Source organism: Sinohyriopsis cumingii, chromosome 8 (assembly GCF_028554795.1).
Source record: "Sinohyriopsis cumingii isolate HCF-2022 chromosome 8, ASM2855479v2, whole genome shotgun sequence".
Lineage (NCBI taxonomy): Eukaryota > Metazoa > Mollusca > Bivalvia > Unionida > Unionidae > Sinohyriopsis > Sinohyriopsis cumingii.
Genome location: NC_142968.1, coordinates 65,118,181 through 65,139,556, shown reverse-complemented (window position 1 = coordinate 65,139,556; position 21,376 = coordinate 65,118,181). Strand labels below are relative to the sequence as shown.

At 35.3% G+C, this 21,376-nt stretch overlaps 1 protein-coding gene across 1 annotated transcript in view; it reads left to right on the top strand.

Annotated features, from left to right (window-relative positions):
• The first annotated feature begins 20,502 nt into the window (after positions 1-20,502).
• LOC149793701 (uncharacterized) overlaps positions 20,503-21,376 on the top strand; it is a 55,394-nt gene continuing 54,520 nt past the window's right edge. Inside the window, exon 1 of the mRNA XM_089967699.1 lies at positions 20,503-20,867. Within this exon, the coding sequence (XP_089823825.1) occupies positions 20,789-20,867 (79 nt within the window). The 5' untranslated portion in view covers positions 20,503-20,788. The remainder of the gene's footprint in view (positions 20,868-21,376) is intronic.

Here is a 21,376-nt window from a genome sequence, read left to right as displayed (position 1 = left end):
TGAAATAAGAAGCATCGTCAGAGCTAAAATCTTAAATATGACTCTGATATTCGAAGTTAACAGTATTTAGATACTTCAAATTCTGATGTGATTGAAACTCTGAGTGCTTTCACAATCTGAAAATCTCTCCGCAAACAGCAAAGTTGTTTGGGACATCTCTTTTATATATATACAACTTTTATCTAAATACTGTAATAACATGATATATGTCAGAGGAAATAAGCATCATCAGAGGTAAAATCTTAATTATGAATCTCTTATTCGATGCTGTCAAGCTATTTATGAGCCATACAAAAATATGATATGTATTCTGCGTTTAGAGTGTTACTGACGGATTCTGAGTAATCAAAACATGAGAAAAACCTGAAATATTTCTTCGATATGACAGGGATACTGTTATGAATTGGGTTCACTGTTGTATGAGAATGCAAGATCTCAGCTGGAGATTTGATAATAAACGTTTGCTAGTAAATTTCTCTGCCATAAACTTCAATCATCGACTCCTGCCAACAATTAAATCTGAGCTTGCCGTGCACAAGGGTGTGAAAAAATTAGTACAATTTCATTTTCAGTTTTCTAAGCAATATATCTCTTTGGTGATTCAAGAATCTCAAAAGCAACGCGAGAAATGTGCTGATCCTTAGTTCACATAAAAATCTCGTTGAATTTTAACTGGAACAGATTTAATGTCGTTGTCAGATAATATATTTCATGAATTATGGAAACAAATCGATGTATACACCGCATCACGATCAGGTTGGAGATTTGATAAAATAACAGAAATAGTATTTCACACTATGAAATATAATCCGCTGAGACGTAGATAATATGTCGAACTGCCAACTAAAATAAAAACCCAGACTGTTGTATAAATGTCTAAAATAGTGAAAATAAATGTTTTCAGTGGGCTATATTTTCGGCGTTATTTCCAGCACGAGATCATCTTTATCGTGTATTGAATTATATTAGTCATGTTAACAATCTAAACTTGAGCGCAATTGACTTTCCTGTTGCTGAGAATAAAATTTTAAAAAATGAAAAACAAAACAAATCTCCTGTTATCAGGAGGTATTAACGTGTTTGGTGTCGAAGACAAATCACAAAAGAGAGCTCCAAGATATATCAGCGATCGAGCAACACGAACAACAATAAATGTATTGTTTTATAAAATGCATTACGCGCGGATAAAAAAAAAAATTTAACGGGCTAGTCAGAGGTCAGTACAACAAGCATAAAGAAAAGAAATATTATTGTCTCACCTGCTTGGGCGGCTGTAAGTCTCAGCAAGTACTTGATCGACATCTCGAGTATTGCTCTGACGTACAGCGGATATCTATGCCTTGCGAAGATGAAATGATATTGAAAATTTTCAAACCACAGGCACAAAATGAATGTGCCTTTTAGAATTTACGCAGATTTAGAGTATGTTCTACTTCCAATGCTAGGAGCAGAAAATTACACCGATAAATCTTGACAAGAAATATTCAAGAACATTTATGGAGTGGCATATAAAGTTGTTTGTGCTGACGATAAACTTTTATCAAAATCAATAAAAATGTATCGTGGAACGTATCCTACTGTCTGGCTTCTGAAAAACCGTATCAACGAAATTGATTTCATCCTGATGTTACTCGCTAAGACAGCAGCGATAAAACCGCTGATAACAAAACAAGAAGATGATTTACTGCAGCAAATATATGTCATATTTGTGAGCAGGTGCTTTCGCCTCAAGATCGTGTAAAAGATTACTGTCACAAAACAGGAAAGTATCGGGATCCAGCACATGACAATTTAATTTAAAGTATACCGAACCAGATTTTGTTCCTGTTGTCGTTAAGAATTTTCGTGGTTATGATTCTCATACTATAGTTGAAGCGTTCGGCTATAAACATATAATAAACCGCCTGAAAATTAGTAAATAACAATAATATAAAGTACATCCCAAAAAACAGTGAATATTCTATTATAGTAACACCAGGTAAAATAAGATTTATTGATAGTTTGCAATTTATGGCTGCATCATTGGACGCGCTTGTAAAAGGCTGGGATAAATTTGATAATTTGACTGAACATTTCGGTGACAAGTCAAGCTTGTTAACAAGAAAAGAATTTCTCCTTACGAGTGTCTTGGAGCAGATTTGATAAAACATGTTTACCAGACAATGATAAGTTTTATTCTCAGCTTATTCTTGAATGTGTCAACGATGATGATTATGCTTATGCTAAATAGACATGGGACTCGTTCGGCTGCAAAAAACGTAAGTTATTATCATGACTTGTATCTTATGATAGATGTGTTGCTGCGTAGATATATTTGAAATTTTCAGAAATGTCAGCGCTGATTACTCAACCCAGCTTGGTACTATTCTGCACCGGGACTAAGCTGGGATGCATTACTGAAACATAACAAAATAAAATTGGAGTTGCTGACAGACCCAGATATGTTATGTTTCATCGAGCAGGGAATCAGAGGCGGAATAAGCGTCAAAACAAAATCATACGCAAAGGCTAATAATAAATATTTACACGACTATAATACTATGGCGCCTTCAAGATTTATTATCTATCTCCACGCCAACAATCTGTAGGGAATTGCGATATCCAAGCCTATGCCATATGGTGGTTTCAGATGGATCAGCGAAAGACCGTTTTTTGATGAAACTGATAAAATCGTAATAGTGGGATGCGAGCATCCTGACAGTAGTTATTTTTGTTGAAGTTGATCTTGACTATCCTGTTGAACTTAATGATTATACATTGTGTCCCAAATCAATGATGATCGACTACAGTTTATTATCTGATGAACCGAAAAATTATTCGCAGGGTAAATCTATATCAAACAATATTGTTGTTCGAAAACTAGTTCCTAATCAGCTTGACAAACGGTGATACATTTTACACTATAACAATCTTAAACAGGCAGTTGATCATGGTCTGACACTACGAAAAGTTTATCGAATTCTACACTTTAATCAATCACGTTGGATGAAAGATTATATCGACGTTAATATTAGCCGAAGAGCAGTTGAAAAAAACGGAATTTGAAAAAATACTTTTTTCAAACTAACGAACAACAACGTCGTTGGTATAATAATAATAATAATAATAATAATAATAACAATAATAATGAGGACTTTGTATAGCGCCTAATCTTTAGAAGCTCTAAGCGCTTTACAACATTAGACAACACCTATAAGATAAAAAACATATAATGATATGATTACAAAAACAAACACCATGAAATTAGAAGAAAAAAAAAAAAAAAAAAAAAAAACATGCTGAGAATATTTCAGGTAGGAAACATTATTAGGTCTTTAAGTTTGTTCTTGCAGTCGAAATAAGTGAGTTTTGAGAGCACTCTTGAATGGGATCACTGTGTCTTTGTGTCTAAGTTCAGTGGGCAATTAATTCCACGTTGCTGGACCCTGGTATGCAAAAGAACGCTGTCCATATGACTTTGTTTTCATAGTGGGAATAATGAGTATACGATTGACAGAAGAGGAACGTAAGTATCTTGCTGGAGTCTACACATGGGTGTGGATGGATAGGTATGATGGACTAGAGTCCGACAGTGAAACGTAGCACAGAGAACAAATTTTGTGTTTGATTCTGGATCAAATGGATAGCCAGTGTAGGGTACAGAGTAGCGGGGAGGTGTGCTCTGATCGTGCTACTGTAAGTATGATCCGAGCAGCTGTGTTTTGAACTTTTTGAAGTTTCTGGAGCAGATATTGAGATGAACCAGACAGAACTGAGTTACAATAGTCCAGTCTTGAAAGTACTAATGAACACACAAGTGTTTTAGTGGCACCAACTGAAAGATATTTGCAAATTGAGCTGATGCGTCTCAGCTCAAGATATGCAGCCTTGCATATGTTCATGACATGTTGGTGCAATGTGAGAGTACTGTCCAGAGTAACGAGTAGGTTTTGTCCTGATTGTGTGAATTTAATGTTGGTGTTGCTGATATTTATTGTTTGAGGTAAAGGATATGAATGAGAAAGTTTTTGTGTAGTGGCCTCAGTTTTTTTTTTTATCATCATTCATCTGCAGCTTGTTACATGTCATCCATGATTTCACATCAGAAATGTACCTCTCTACACCTTGGATAGTAGCATCAATTTCAGTTGGGTGGCTAGATTTGTATATTTGAGTGTCATCAGCGTACAACTGGTGAGACACTGGATGATGATCTATGACACCTGAGAGCGACTGAGTGTATAGAATGAAAAGAACAGGTCCAAGAATAGACCCCTGTGGAACACCACAACATAGATCAACTGGGCGGGAGTATATTCCATTAGCAGATACAATTTGTGTTCTGTTGACCAAGTAGGACTTGAGCCACAGTAAGGCTGTATCATGAATGCCAAATACATGCTGGTCACGGTGAAGTAATGTATCATGGTCTATTGTGTCAATGCTGCAGACAAATCAAGGAGGGTGAGAACTGTAATCTTTCCGCTATCCAAAGCAGAGAGAATGCCAATAACTACTTTCAGAAGAGTAGTTTCAGTACAGTGGCAAGGGCGATATGCAGATCGTACATTGCTAAAAAGACTGTTTGAATTCAGATGAGATACAAGCTGGGATAGAACAACCTAAAACCATGGAAAATATCAGAAAGAGAGTCAACATTGAGATCGTAAATAACGTGAAACGTCGTAATAAACTTGTTGGATCTGATGATTTTGTTAGTATGAAAATATTTAATTAAAATCTTGTAGCCGTTCATAAAAGAAAAACTTGAAGTTAAGCAAGCAAGTTTATGTCGGTACGGCAGTACTTGAGATATCAAAGAAGTTAATGTACTAGTTCCGCTACGATTTTGTTAAGGTTAAGTCGTCTGATGCAGAACTGTTATTTACAGACACTGACTCGCTATGTCCAAGATAGAATCTGTTGTTATTTTTCAAGAGTTATCTCAAAAAAAACCCCAGCGGATTTCACTGTGACAATAACAAAAATGTTATAGGAAAATTTAAAGATGAAACAAATTTTGTTCCTATCGTCGAGTTTATCGGATTACGAAGTAAAATGTATTGCTTAAAACTAGCTGATAATAAAGTTAAAAAATCGAGCCAAAGGAATCCAAAACAAATGTAGTAGAGAAGGTGAAAGGATTCAATAATTATAAGGTTGCGTTAGAGGGATTTTCTGGTCATGTTGAGATAATGGGAATAAGATCAAACTGTCATAATATTGAGATTGGTTTTATAATAAAATCTGGTCTGTGTAATTTTGATGACAAAATATACTGCTCTGATGCGACCAATGCATTGCATTAGGATATAAAATGTCTGATGTTGAGTTTAGCAAGGTGGATTACTACAGTAAATTTTGTGCGAAATGTCAACAACAACAAAAAATGAATAGCAAAATTTTGTGTGAAACGACAAAAACATAAATGGTAAAATTTTGTGTGAAATATAAAATAAAGACCACAGTAGTCTTGTTAAAGGGGATTGTTTCTGAGCCAACCCTATTGTGTTTGATTACAATAATGATTTCCCTGATAGGTTCTCAAGTTAGGTGATCGTTAATGAAATCGACGCTGTTGGGGGCCATCCATTTAATACGTACGCAAAAACCTGGCAAAGCTTGACCCCTCCATTCCCTGTACACATGCGTACATTTTACCCACCCCCCGCGTACATAGGCTTGACGCCAACCCCACCCCAAATTCTATAGAACGGCCTATTTTTAATCCACGCAGAAACGAGCAAGGATTAGTAATAATAACGTGTTTAATATAATAGATAGTCCAACGACGTTGAATGTCTGGATGCATCAAAGAAATAAGATGCGTAACTTTAAAAAGTTTGTCTAGTGTCCGCTAAAATTCAAACACCGATTGAACCCAGTCGAACAGGTTACGTATTAGAAAAATTATCATCGAAGTTTCACCCCACCCCACCCCCGTTTCCTATGCTTAGGTGCATTATCTATAGTATGACTCAGCTGGGGATCGAACCCACGACCATCGCATCCGAGGCGGACGCTGTAACCACTAGGCCGCAGGAGTGGTCATAGCAGAAGAAATGTATTAGGTCATTTTTATTTTTCATTTAATTTTTTTTAGGAACAGCCAATTATCAAACATTTATAACTGTACATTCGGTAGATTACAGCAAACGTATCAATACATACAAATAAATTTTGACAATGGTTAACTCCAAAATAATAGTTGCGAATAACTGAGTACAACACCTCGACCCGTAATAATTTCTACTGTACTGCTCGTATAGTACACCATCGAGAAACGCAAGCCCGGTGCCGCCAAGACATACTTTTTATCAACTTAAATTTGGCTTCCGGTTATTTGAATTATTGAATATTTCTTTTCAGGAATTGACTGACCATGGAGCCATTCGAGAGACTTTGAAATCATCTTTGGATACATTTAATCAGGTGAGAAAACTGACTCATCAAAATGCTATTTTTGCATTCAATTTTTCACGTTGTCCGAGCAAATACCTATTTATAAACTAGGTGTATAATGTTAGCCATTAGGAATGTGGAATATTTGTACTTATTTGTTATGATTTGGTTATCATAACCGTTTAGAAACACCATACAAACACAATACAACATTGAAGCATGGAACTATATGTGTGGAAACTCAAAACACTAGATAAAAAGCCGCTGGTACAGTTTATTCAACACCCGCTTCTGCATCATCAAAAGTATGCAGTTTGTAAGAAAAGATAATAGTCGAGCAGATTTCCAGATGATTGTAGATAACTGTACATGAGGTAGGCGAAGTTGAAAACCATGAACAGTTGTCATCAGTACAGCACGATTAATTGTGATCTAACTGTTAATTATGTGAATGAAAGGAACAGAAACGCAATATTCTTTCATGATTGTGTTACAACAGAAGAGCATTACCGGTATTATTATTGGACTGGTACATGTGAATTTAACAGGATATTAGACGGGTACAGGTGAATTTAGCAGGATATTGGACTGCTACATGAGCATTATTTATGGACAGGTATAGGTGAATTTAGCAGGATATTGGACTGGTACAGGTGAATTTAGAATGAGATTGTACTGGTACAGGTGAATTTAGCAGGATATTGGACTGCTACAAGTGAGTTTAGCAGGCTATTGGACTGCTACAAGTGAATTTAGAATGAGATTGTACTGGTACAGGTGAATTTAGCAGGATATTGGACTGCTACAAGTGAATTTAGCAGGATATTGGACTGGTACAGGTGAATTTAGCAGGATATTGGACTGGTACAGGTGAATTTAGAATGAGATTGTACTGGTACAGGTGAATTTAGCAGGATATTGGACTGCTACAAGTGAATTTAGCAGGATATTGGACTGCTACAAGTGAATTTAGAATGACATTGTACTGGTACAGGTGAATTTAGCAGGATATTGGACTGCTACAAGTGAATTTAGCAGGATATTAGGCTGGTACAGGTGAATTTAGCAGGATATAACAGGTATATTACAAGGGTAATTACCTCATAATGCTGAATATTTGCAAAGATTTGTTAATAGTTTCACTAGCTCAACCAAAATAATATATCGGATATCCATTATCCTACTGACACAATATCAATTACATAATCCCCATTTCCAGACCAATGAGTGTTGTGGGACTTCTTGACACAATCATAAAATTATTCTTAAAAAATGCCCCCTTATTGTCATGATTTGAACTTGCTTCAACTTTACTTGTTTTTACTTCGTGTTTAAAGACTTCTACATCTGAACCTTTTATATGCTATAATTTATGCACACTGGTTCATATTTATTCAGAAGGTGTCATCTTATGAGCTATAAATTTGTTTATTTTACCATAAGTACTAACATTTTCTCAGCGCTATATAGCTAGAATAGAATGTACAGATGTGCCACCAAACCCTATAATACTCTCTCTCTCTCTCATGCATATATATATATATATATATATATATATATATATATATATATATATATATATATATATATATATATGCTGTTTAGGGTCAAAGCATTCAGTTGTCTATGCCATCTGTCTGTCCATCAGTACCCAAGAATTTGTTAAAACTTCAGTTTATCACGAATCTTCATATTAGATGTTAATTTTGATCGTAAGAATAATTTTAACCAGGATTGATATAATTATCCACCATGATTGGTTTTTTTGCTTAAACATTAAGATTTTACACAAAAGTTCACATTCCATAGTTTGGCAGCAGGATCATGAGGGACTATCACCATGTTCATGGTAACTTGTTATTGATCGAAGAAAAGTAGGCAGTTGAATCACAGACACAATACACACAGCTTCTCTACTTTTGAAATTCAGGCTCTTCTGGACACATGGTACTAATTATATGGAAGAACTGTGAACAAATACTAGAGTAGTGGTCCATAATTAGTTAATAATGAAAAGTAAAATTTTAGTAAAAATATCTTTTGGGAGCTTATCCCATTTGTAATTTAAAACAAATACAGACAAAATTATATTGATGCAATTTTAGTATTTGTACAGACTTGACTAAGGAGTACTCAATAATTAATGTAGGATATGATTCATTGGGTGTGGAATCAATAACGTGTTTCATGCACATGTAGATATAAAAAATGCTCATATGGTGTTCTCCACACAGAAGATTGCACCAAGGTTAGTCGTGCATGGAGAAATATCGGTCTCATCATCAGCACCCAGAAATTTTAAGTTACTGAATTCTGAATATGATAATTGTTTCCATGTGTTTACTATTACAGTTGAATTAGTACCATGAGTCCTATATGCGACCTATACCAAAATAGGAGCCTGTTGTTTCCATGGTGTCAGAGTGCATCCAGGATATCATTTTGGTGGTTTTTACATATGAATATGATAATGGAGTGTTTTTTTCTTAGTTTGCTTGTGATTTGGGAGAAAAAATCTATACAAGACACAGATGGGAAGGGTTGTATACACTGGATGGGGGGCAGTAGATAGCTCAGGCTATGGGAAAAAGAGAATAGTATGGCCCAATGACACAATTTCATATGTTGGTGTCCACAGATTGGCTTATATGGTTAAATACCATTAAACATATGCAACGATTCCCAAAAATGGGTGGGGGAGAGATTTTAAATGTAAGCCACTTATGTCACAATCACTTATGTATGAATACTGATCATTTAACTTTAGAGACACATTCAGTAGATCAAAGCACATTGTAAAAAAGAAGTTTGTAAAGAACATTGTAAAAATCAAGGACACTGCACATGCTGCATTGCCTCAACCTGTAGAAATGTACTAAAATGGAGGTTGTTTATGGTAAGAATGTTCATATTTTGCTTTTATTCTTTTAGCCATAATGCACATTAATTTGTCTTTGTTATAATTCTTTTCTTCTTGATGTTTATCATAGAGTTTGTAAAGAAATGCCCTTTTCTCAGATTTTTTTCTATTATATACTGTAAATGTTATATACATTTCATCTCTGATATATATATATATATATATATATATATATATATATATATATATATATATATATATATATATATCTTGCTTGCTTTTCAGATGTTGTGCCACAGAACTGCAAGTTGAAATCAGACATCCGACCGATTGACACAGCTTAACCAGAGATTCTCCAGGTCCATGTTTACAGTTAGGAACAGCACTATGAACCCTGCCATGGAAGTTTCTCTTTAAGGTTATATTCTTTGGTAAGCTGCATTTTATCCTTCGATTCACTGATTCTACTTTCTGAGTGTCCTTGTTTAATTTTGTTTTTAACACTACAAGATTTATCTAGCTGGTACTCAGCATACATGCGTGATGTACACTCCTCTCTCTCATTGGATATTTTCAGTTTGAAATCACTTGGCAAGAATATACTTCTATCTATCCAGCTTGTACCATTTACCCAGCACACATTAGACTGCTTATGACAAAGACTATGATCACCTTGATAACACTTAACTATTGCATCTGTTGCATAAGATAGATTACTTATTAATTTTGGTGTGCATGTATCATATTTTTTAAATGATTTTTCAAACTCAGCCTGGCACCTCTTAGTCAAATCAAGTGCAAAGTTGTTCCGCATCTTTTCTCTCAGTTTTTTAGTTCTTCCTGGCATCAAATCAATTAATTTGCTCTGACCTTTAATGAACTTTCTATGAGTTTGAACCAGATGGCGTGTATCAATATGATTTACATGGACTGTTTCAGTTATTCCTTCTCTCTTAAGGTCAGGCTAGCCATTAAGTAGCAGTGTCTGGATCAGTTGTCATGTTGCGTACTTCTAGTTTTCTTCAAGTGTAAAAGTCCTTCTTTACAAAATATGTATTCATCTCCAATATTTGTTTATAAACTTATATTTGCTGAGAAGTGACACAATTTGGCTTCCTCATCAGATGCATGTATTTTACCCAATGTGCATAGTTTATTCTTTGTAGTTATATTAATTACCTTTTTCTCAGGAGTAGTGTCTTCAACTAGATTGTGTATGCACTGGGTAGCTGGTTGAAAGGGTGTCCTACCTACTCCACTATAAATAGCATTATTATATGTTGAGTCACAATGAATATCAATTATATCTGTCTTATTTCCTATCATAGAATTAAACTCCTTGACATCTTTTCTATGTTCAGCTATGTCTCTCATGTTGGTACATTCAATTTTTTGGCAAACAGTATTGGAACTTTTCTGCATCCCTTTTGTTGAGGGAGCAGGGATGGACATTTTCACTTAAAAGAATAGTTCTCAACCCTTCATTTCCAATAGATGTCAGTGAAAGTCCTATCTGTATCACACTGTTTACACAGGCAGTTTTTCTTTCACAAACTCTCCTCGGCATTTCTTCATACAGTTGAAACATTCTTGATGTATAACTGCATGTCGAACATATAGCTCTCTCCCATCACACCAGACATCTTTTCTCGTCATGTTCCAAGTCCCATGATAGAAAACCTTGACAGTCAGGGTGTTGGAACTGGTGCTCTCAGAACACAGTTTTTCACATCTCAGCATTTTTTTCTGTGTGCACTAAGCGATATGTGTTTTGTTCACCAGATCTGTTGATTTGAATAGATGAAAGCAAGCTTTGTCAGAAATATAGCTTCAGGCTTGAAACAAAATCTTTTTATAAAGGCAACATTGCTCTGCACTTACTATCAAGTGATAGTATAGAATCATTTAGCTGTAAATTAGAGCTTGCTACTGTACTTGGTATGCCAAATCAAGGTTATTACCTACCCTTTTACTGTAATTGAGTGATTGCAAGGTTTCATTTGTTTCTCTTTTCTAAATAATTTATGCATTTTATTCAGCTTTATATTGAAAATTAAAGAATGTACCATTCTTGTAGTGGAAAGTAGCCACCAGAAATGATTCTCAGGTTTTTTCTTAACTTGTTATATGTTTTGAGTAAATGTAGGTATAGCTTTATGTATCAGGCAACTTTCATATGCAATTCAATTATATTACTTAAATTTACCAATTAGTTTATGCAGCAATAAATTATATCAATGTTTGAATATTGCAGAGAAACATTTACTTACCCTGGCATCACAAAGTTTTCCACATATTTCTCCAGCTTACTTCTTGGCTTGGGCTGCAGCAGTTTGTACATGGGCTTTCCATCTCCAACATCACTGTCAGCATTATAGGGACTTTGGATAGCTTTTACATATTTGTCACTTGTTGTCTTTATGTAACAGACCTTAAGTGGCTTTGTCCTTTGGGCTGATGCACATTTCCCCCCCTTGTTGTGGGGAACATTACCAGGCTTGAAGAAATTACTCTATTCTTTGCTTCCTTACCCTTTCCTATAGTTTTATACTAAAAAGTGGTAGTTATTTAATTCTTCAGTATAATAAAACTTATGAAACTTTTCTTTGGCTTTTATACATTTTTAATAAGATTTTGGAGTGACGAATCACATGTGTTGATAGTTTAAATAATTTTGGAATGTCAGCATCTCTTGGTACTTCATGGGTGTGTGTATTGGTCTTAGTCACAGAAGGGCAATGGCCTCTCATCATTTTGACCTGTCATGTGGCACACTTACTGGTTTGGTGTGAATGAAAGGAATAGTGATGCACTGTATCTTATTTCTCTGTGAGTCAGAAAGAAAAGAAATGCAATTTTGAAATTTAAAACATATAAAACTTATATTATAGCCAGTGAGAGATGAAAATACAATGTGTCATGTAATGTGATACCCTGTGATGTCATACCTGCTGATGTCAGCATGTCATGTTTCTTTTGTGAAGCATGAATACCATAGAAAGATAACATGAAGATACAAAGGCAAAAAACAATTATTTTAATAACAAGAATAAGCCACTAATAAGTACAATACAACACAGCAACATGTAATGCAATTTAGCTATATACAGTGGTATCACATAAAAGGCCATTACACTATTATCAATGCACAAGCATGGCCAATTCTTTCTTACAATTATGCTCCAATATCAATAAGTAAAATACATGTCTTTCTAAACAAAATTAGATCTGGTTATAGAACACACAGTACTAATAATATGGAAGAACTGTGAACCAGTCTAGAAATGGGTGTAATAGAGTAGATATGGGTTTGGTGGTCCTTAATTGGTTAGTAATGAAAAGTAAAACTTTAGTAAAAATATCATTTGAGAGCTTTTCCTATCTGTAATTTAAAACAAATATAGACAAAATTCTATTGATGCAGTTTTAGTATTTTTACAGACTTCAATTAGGAGTACTCAATAATGAAAGTAGCACCAGATTCACTTGGTGCAGAATCAATAACATGTGTTTCATGCACATGTAGTTAAAAAAAATGCTCATGTGGTATTCTCCACACATAAGCTTGCACCAAGGTTAGTTGTGCATGGAGAAATATCGGTCTCATCATCAGAACCCAGAAATTTTAAGTTATTGAATTTTGAATATGATAAGTGTTTCCATATGTTTACAGTTGGAGTTGAATTAGTGCTGTGAGTCCTTCTATGAGACTATGTACCTAAAGAGTGGTCTTAGTTAAAAGATGGGGAGGATACTCAGCTTTGTATTAGAATAGAGTTATCTATATAAGATTAGTTTATTTAATGATAGGTAATTGAGATCAAGCATAAAGTGGATCAATTGGAACAGTTCTCTTAGGAATAATAACAGCTCTCTCTCTATATATATGTATATATGTTGTTGTTGTTGTTGTAGGGTTTAACGCCATTTTTCAGTACAAGATAGGCTATACATGGCGGCCAGTATTAATGGTGGAGGAAGAACCCAGGAAAACCTCGGAAAGAACCACCGACCCACGAGAAGCTACTGGCAAGCTTTCTCACATACCCACATAGGCCGAACCCGAGACTCGAACCCACACAGACAAAGGTGAGATAGCAGTGATCCGTAATGGTGTGTGCTTTAGACCACTTGGCTAATTGGGCCCCCTATATATATATATATATATATATATATAGAGAGAGAGAGAGAGAGAGAGAGAGAGAGAGAAAAAAGATGTTGTTGTTGTGGGGTTTAATGCCATTTTTCAGCACACGATAGGCTATACATGGGGGCCAGTATTAATGGTGGTGGATGGCAGTGATCCGTAACGAAGAGCGCTTTAGACCACTCAGCCACTTGGGTCCCCAGAGATAAGATAAGAATTCTTTATTTCAGACTACAAAGTCCATACCTCTAAAATAAATATAGATATAAAGTAAAAACATTGTAAACATAAAAGAACATATATATCATACATACAAGTACATGTATACAGATTCATCTACAACAATTAACTGTGCCCTGCATTGTTAAGAATGAAATTAAAAGGCACATTTAACAAGTAATTTGTTCCATCTACTAATAATATGAGAATTTAAATGAATGTCATTGTTCCAAAGAGATTTCAATATACAGTTCTTACTATTAGATATTTTGTCATCACTGAGAATATATACTTTCTCATTATTTCATCAAAACTGAACACATTATAATTTACAAACATGTTGGAGGCACTGTTCCACTTAGGAAGACCTAATAGAAAACGAAGACTATTAGTATAACCAATAACTAGTTTTCTTTTCATACATTCACTAAAGTTTGTCCACAGAGGAGCACAATACATAGTGATGCAATAAGATTTAAATAATCTAATTTTGATATTCAATGAACAATTCTTAAATTTACGTAGAAGCACGTTTGTTCGAGTACACAAAAATCGGTAATGTCTCATCATATCTTCATTATCTGAACGATTGGATTTCAAAATATGACCCAAATGTGTATTACTGTTGACATACATAACAGCATTGCCGTTAAGATGTACAAGGGGAGGAGATGGTAATTTGAAAGAAGTTGGCTGAAAGACCATGCATACTGATTTTTTTGTATTATAGATTATATCATGCTCAAATACGTATTGTTCACATAACCCTAAACCCTAACCCTAATAATTTCCTTAAACCTGTGATAGAAGGACTCATCAATGACATATCATCAGCAAAACTAAAATTGTTAAGAAAGAACACATTTGGTGACAGACTTAAACCTATGTAACACTGAGTGAGTTTAAGATTGAACTCGTGTGTGTGTGTATATATATATATATATATATATATATATATATATATATATATATATATATATATATAAACTACATTGACAACTATTTAAAAATCTAGTTATTTTTTGGAAAATATTTTCAACGCACTTTTAAAAAATCTATAAGCTTTTAGAAATCTTTACTAAATGAAATATACATCTTACCATTATTTGGCATTATTGCTACTTCTTAATCAGAATCGTTTTCTTCATAATCAGAAAAGACTCACACTTGGATAAATTAATAATATTCATAATTTAATGAGTTTTGTTTTTACATGAGATGATATAGAGTTTGACAAATCTTTTATTCCAAATTAATCATTATTGTCTTGGTTTGGTTTCTTGACACCATGTATGAATAACATATATACATAACTGTTTCCATTTCTGTCCTTCCAAGTGACTTTTAAGTTTCACATGATTATATATATATATATATATATATATATATATATATATATATATATAATATTTGAAACGAATGTGGTATATTCAAATTATCTTGGTCAATTTATAAAACATTCTACTACATAAGCAAAAATATGAGAGTCCCCAATTTCCTCGTTGAGGCAGGCATTTATCTTGCATCCATTCAATTAAGTACAGGCTCGAATATCCTTGTATTGGTGTAAATGTGCAGGGTTAAAGAATTTGTTTTGAGAGAACACAATTTAGTGTCTTTACTTTCTTCTTGACCAATCTTTGTATCTAGAACATCAAGTGTTTCTTGAATCATCAATATCGATATTCAGTAAATTGTATGGTAAAGTCACTTTTGTACCAATGAGAAAAAAAATACCATTCCACTGCCTCCTTTTTTCAAAACCTGATTTGTTTTAAAAACAATAAATAGAAAACTAGAGGGTGTAGAAGTAGTATAGATGGGAAATCTGGCTTCTGATGGAAATTAACAGTACGCCATTGGTTTAATATTAGACTTTATGGTCATAAAATTAACATGTGAAAGCTCCTTTGGCCTCAAACAGAAATTTAGCACTGACGCTACAATTTTAGGCAAGTTGGGTCTCTATATCATCAAAGTGGAATCTAACGCTGATGCTGTCATTTTTGGAATTTTGGGCCTCAATGGGCTCCAACGGGAAGTGTAAAGTTATATATATATATATATATATATATATATATATATATATATATATATATATATATATATATATATATATATATATATGCTCAACATTATGGATCTCTGTAGCCCCTAACGAGAAAGGTAATATTAAAAATTTAATGTTAAAAATGTCAATAAGTTTATCATACACTTTGACTGTCCAATACCTAGTCATGTACTATCCATTAACCTCTAGCTAACTATCCATCATCCCACATTTACTATCCAAAGGATTTACTAACACCAGGTTATGCTACACTATGCAACACAATTTTTGTTCCTAGGTAGTAAGTGTTATTTCATAATTGCTTATGCTTATAAAGTATAAAAGCTGGTTAGCTTTTGTGACCAGGACAGTGATATTTTGAAATTTAGCTATTTTCATGGAGAAAACGGGAAAATTTGTGTCTCTTCGTTCACATAAAGTCAGAAAAGAAATACATGATAAGAAACAAAATTAACATGTATTTACACTAAAGTAATACAAAAATGACTACAAAAGAGTTAGAAGTGAATATTTGTTAGAGATTTATGATTATATTGTAAATCACTTTCACGAATTAGCTCCCAGGGATCCACCAGTGGCTCCCACTTGACGTTGTTCCTCCCCACAGAGAACTCGGTTCGCTGTGGCCAGTCCCGACTGTGGTAGCGCGCCTTGGTGTCCCTGCGATCTCAAAGGCAAATAAAGCAGGGAAACTTGGTAAAACCGCCTTTAAGACCCACCAGGAATGCCGCTATTTTGAAATCTCCGATGACCTCCCAGCTGCACTCATCATACTTCAAGGCGTCCGTCAAGGTTTTGATGCTGTTGCAATCCTCTTTGAGGTGCACCGAGTGAGCCAGGGGAAGAGACGGGTACGTGTTCCCATTATGGAGCTGTACGGCTTTGAGGCTCCTGGATGAGCTGTCAATTAAGAGGCGCCACTCATTCTGGTTACAGGCGATTATGATTGCCTCGAACAGACTGGTCACATTGTGGCAGAAGGAGAGCACATGTTGACGAGCGAAGAAGCTGTAAAGAGCTTGAAGTTTCCTCTGATCTGCGAGTTGCGCACTTTCATCCAACAAGTTCCACTGCTTGCGAATATACGTCAAAAGCTCGGCATTGGACTTGGTGAGACCAAGATCTCTGATCAAGTCGTCGAGGTCTTTTTGGTTGTGGTAGTATGGGATCTACAACGTCTTCCTCGCTCTCTGACTTACTGCTCTCTTCTAAAGACGGCTGCTCTCTCCAGATGAGTGGGTACGGGAAGCTCATGATATTGTGGTACCTGGGCGATGGATGAAGGAAGGTCCGAATACTTGATAGCAGGTGCATTCTTGCCAGCCCGATGTTTGGAAGGTGAACCATGCAGAAGTAGCAGCTGCTTGAGTGGTCAGTGGGTTCCCGCCAAATTATTGGGATAGCGAACTTCATGGCTCTCATTTCCCCTTTGTACCATCCTACAAAAATACATTTATTTCACCCATGACTAATGTGTAAGAGATTCTCGCAACATTTTCCATATATGATATACTGTTTAAATAACACTGAAAATTTTAAAACATTTTAAAATTAAAAACTTTTACAATGTTACAAATTTTAACAAATTTTATAATATCAAAATCCGATTAACAATTGTCCATCTTACCTTCCAGAGTTTTTTTTTTTTAGTTTTTTGTTTGTTTTGTTTTTTCAGTGCTCGCAGGTGAAATGATGTGCCCAGGGTTTGTCTTGATTCCCGACAGGCATGCCGAAATATGCCTTGTAGGCCTCACACGTCTTTAACAGGCCTGAAATTCCATCAATAAAACATTCTTTTTTTATAGTTACAATTAGGATAAACATACACAAGTTTGTTTCTTCTTCGGAAATCTTACTTTCATTATTAACCAGTCCTAGCCAACCAAACCTTAATATACTCTATTTTAACGTGGCTTCCATTATCGTTAGCACCGTATCGAAGTGCTACGCAGGGGCATACGAAATAGAGAAGCACACTAAGTGAGACAAATTCTTAAGGATGGGGATTTACTTACTTGTACAATTCAGAAGGTGCGCTAAAGGACTCACGATACTAAATCAGTTCCCATAGTAAACCAATGCAAACACCACGATATTAAAATTTTAATAACTTTAAATTTCTAAGTGCTCATGATCAAACATATTTATCAATACAGATGAAACCTGGATGAGAGCTTCTATGTAGAGAAAAGGATACGAGCCGCTACATTTTCTGGACCTACATATGTTTGAAACTTGTGGTTTCGATTCCGCACCAGTCAGGTGCTAATTTCGGTAATGAGTGTTCCAAACTCAAAACTGTTAAAGGACTGAAATTCCATCAAGAAAACAATATCTTCATTATTTTAAGTTACAACTAGCATAAGCTCTGAAAGATTCTTTTTCCTACAAAATATCTTTCATTATCAACCAATCCTGGCCACCCAAACCCATATATACTCACCCATTTTTTCCCCATACAGTTAGTACCGTGTGTCCTAAAACATATCCGACACTGATATTAATAATATATTCAGTCAAATAGGATTTAGCGCTGGTAATATTGTTTTTCGATTTTCATGTCCTAGACTTCATTGTCACCAAGAGTCTGCTTATTGTCGGTTAATAAACAATGGCAGCAGGTTTTATTGCAAAAAAATATCCAGTGTTGAATGAGGAAACTTCAGTGCTTCCGTTAGTGACCCTTGCTTACGCAATGTGAAACGTTACCTAGAAGCGGCATAACTATCGTGAAAGCTGGTACAGCCGTGTTGTGGGGCTAGCTTTCTTGGGGGGCCGGCCCAAACAGGGACAAAAAAGTGACGGTGATGGGGGGGGGGGGGGGCGGCGGGACCTGTACAAAAAGTTTGCTGTGGGGCCTTTGGTGACATATTTACGCCACTGGTACCTAGGAACTGGTGAGACGAGAGTTAAATTTGACACATTGTCAAAGTGACAAGTTGGTGTGAAGTTAAGGGTTTACTATACGGTTGTGACAATGTTTTTGTCTTTTCAAAACTGTAAAAATTAAAGTACATTTAAGTTATGCATCGTTCATGGAGTGTCTGTGTTTGTTAAAAGAAAACCTTTTTTTTTCTCCATAAAATATTGAGTGATTCCCCAACTACTCTATTCCACTCAGTTCCGGATTACCCATTGAGTACACACTAAGCACGTGCTTAGGGCACTATTTCAACCGGGGCATCAGAAACAAATTCAAATTAATTGTTGCTGATAAAATATAACGAATTATATATACATACATACATATATATATATATATATATATATATATATATATATATATATATATATATATATATATATATATATATATATATATATATATGATCATTTCCATTTGCATGTACGGGATTTTAATTTGGAATGATGGCAACACTGGTATTTCCCCAGTTTTAGTAGCTTTTTTGTTTCACATTTTGTGGGGGGGGGGTACCATAATATTTTCAATGCTTAGGGTCCTGGAAGGCCATAATCAAGTACTGACTCTACTATAACTTCCCTATAATCCCTTCGTAAATACAGCTACCGCCTTTATAATCCCCATAATCGTGCCAATGAAGTGCAGAGAGAGAGAGAGAGAGAGGTTCAGAATATACCAAGACGTAGACCAACATATGTATACACTATCATACACAGAGTGAAATAAGAGAAAAAGTATGAGTGTTTGAATATAAACATGGTCTTCAATAGGCACTGAACAAATTGGGCAGAAGAACAAACGCACATATAATGACAACAATTAGCTAACTTTCAGAAACCAGCAAGCATACATTACTCAAATATATATTTGTTCTTTGGACGCCATAGAGGCATAACATTGCCTAAAACGTAAAGCCGCATTGCTAAATTCCATATGACGCGTCATTATTAACTTCCATATAGACCCCCTCCCCCTCCCCCCCCCCCGCGTTAAACCTATGGACGTCAGGCATAATATGAAGTTTCCGTACTAAAACAGAAAGATCCACACATGTTAAACCTTATGATGTTTTGTTATTTCCCGCAAGAGGTTATAACGCCACACTGTGCTACTTGGGTGGCCCGGGACATAGGTCTAAGATAGTACTATGGTGGCTTTCATCGTTGACACTACCGCTATGATGATGATCATCATCTTTCACATTTCAGTTTTTTTATATCCCTCACGATAGTGTTTTCTTTTTCTTAAAGACAGAGCCTTCTAGCGTGACTTAAGTAACCCGGAGGTCCAAAGTGCTTTGATGGCGATTCCAGTTTCAGCATATGTTATAGCTTCTTGAGGCGATACACGATTTCGAGGTCTGAACTGCATCATGCATAGAGATACAGAGGCTGGTTAACAATTTCTTTTTTTGTAATGGGTGTGTGGGAACCTTGAATATAATTTATTTTAGGTTGTCATCAAAATATTTTTTTATTCTTCCATACTTCGTTAATTTTCAGGTCATATCCATGTAACTTTTCATTTTCCCAGGCTTCCTAGGTACCAACTAAACTTTGGCGGTATTAAATAAATGTTCAGGGATTGCAGTCTTTTCACTGCATAAAACCAGAAAAATACCCACTTTCGGCATGCGTTTCAGAAGTTCAGTTTATTTAAGTTACGATTTATAGTTAACTCCACGTCATTATTACTTTAGCACACCCAAGTTTGTTGTTATTATTATTTCAAAACTGCAGCCAAGATAAACATGAAGGCATATTTTCTTGTTGCGTAAGACGATGAAATTCATTTCCCATATGATGAAGATCTTTCTGTCTGCATTCCATTTCCAAGTGTAGCAGGTGCGCTGACCTTTCTCGTGACCTCAATTAGGTATCTCACATCCGGTTGATTGTCACTCTATGCGGGATTCCCGCTTGAATGCATGATTCGCTCCAGAATTGTAAGTCAGAAAACACATTTCTCAGTATTCTGATAGGGAAATAAGATGTTAATTGACAAATATTTTTATATTACATTCGTTAAACATAACTTGATTGACATTTAACTGGCCAAATTTGCATCGGATTTCCCCTCGTTTTAAATCGAGGCCTCTTCATTTTATGTGTGACGTCATAAGTCAAAATGGCGGCTACCAAGACGAAATGGAGCCTTACAGAAGTCATTGTTTGATTAGTTCTTCAAATGACATCTAAACATAGAGATAGAAGCTCTTTGAAGGAACGAAGATCAGTGCGAGACGGAAATCCAGTTGATGACACAGGTAACTAATAGTCTGTCTGATTTGTTTTAGCCTATTGCTCGGGCAACTGTTTTGTTGTTATGATTGACCTGCTTTGAATGGAAGCACCAGGATATACATTGTTGTTATCGCCCAAAGCCATGGAAGTTTTAATTGAAACTAAAATGATGATTGAAACTGTGTTACTAAAGCACAATGTCGATTGCTTCCTGCAAATTGCACAAGAGGGGAACATGCTATAAGACTTGCTTTTTGACGGGACTCGGGCCGTTAGCATATCGAGAATGTGAGATGAAACTTGACACCAAAGGACTTCATATCGCTGAAATTATGTACTGGCCTTCTACCAATTGTCGTAAGTAAGAAGTTCTTGGCATGGTTCATAAAAATAATATATTTTGAAATTTTATATCCCGTTTTAGGATTTGTAAGCCTTTGGTAGGTATAGGACTAGTGCTAATATTACTGTACTTCTGATTCGTGGACGGGGTACGAACACGAGCCTATATGCATCAACGGAACAGCCAGGT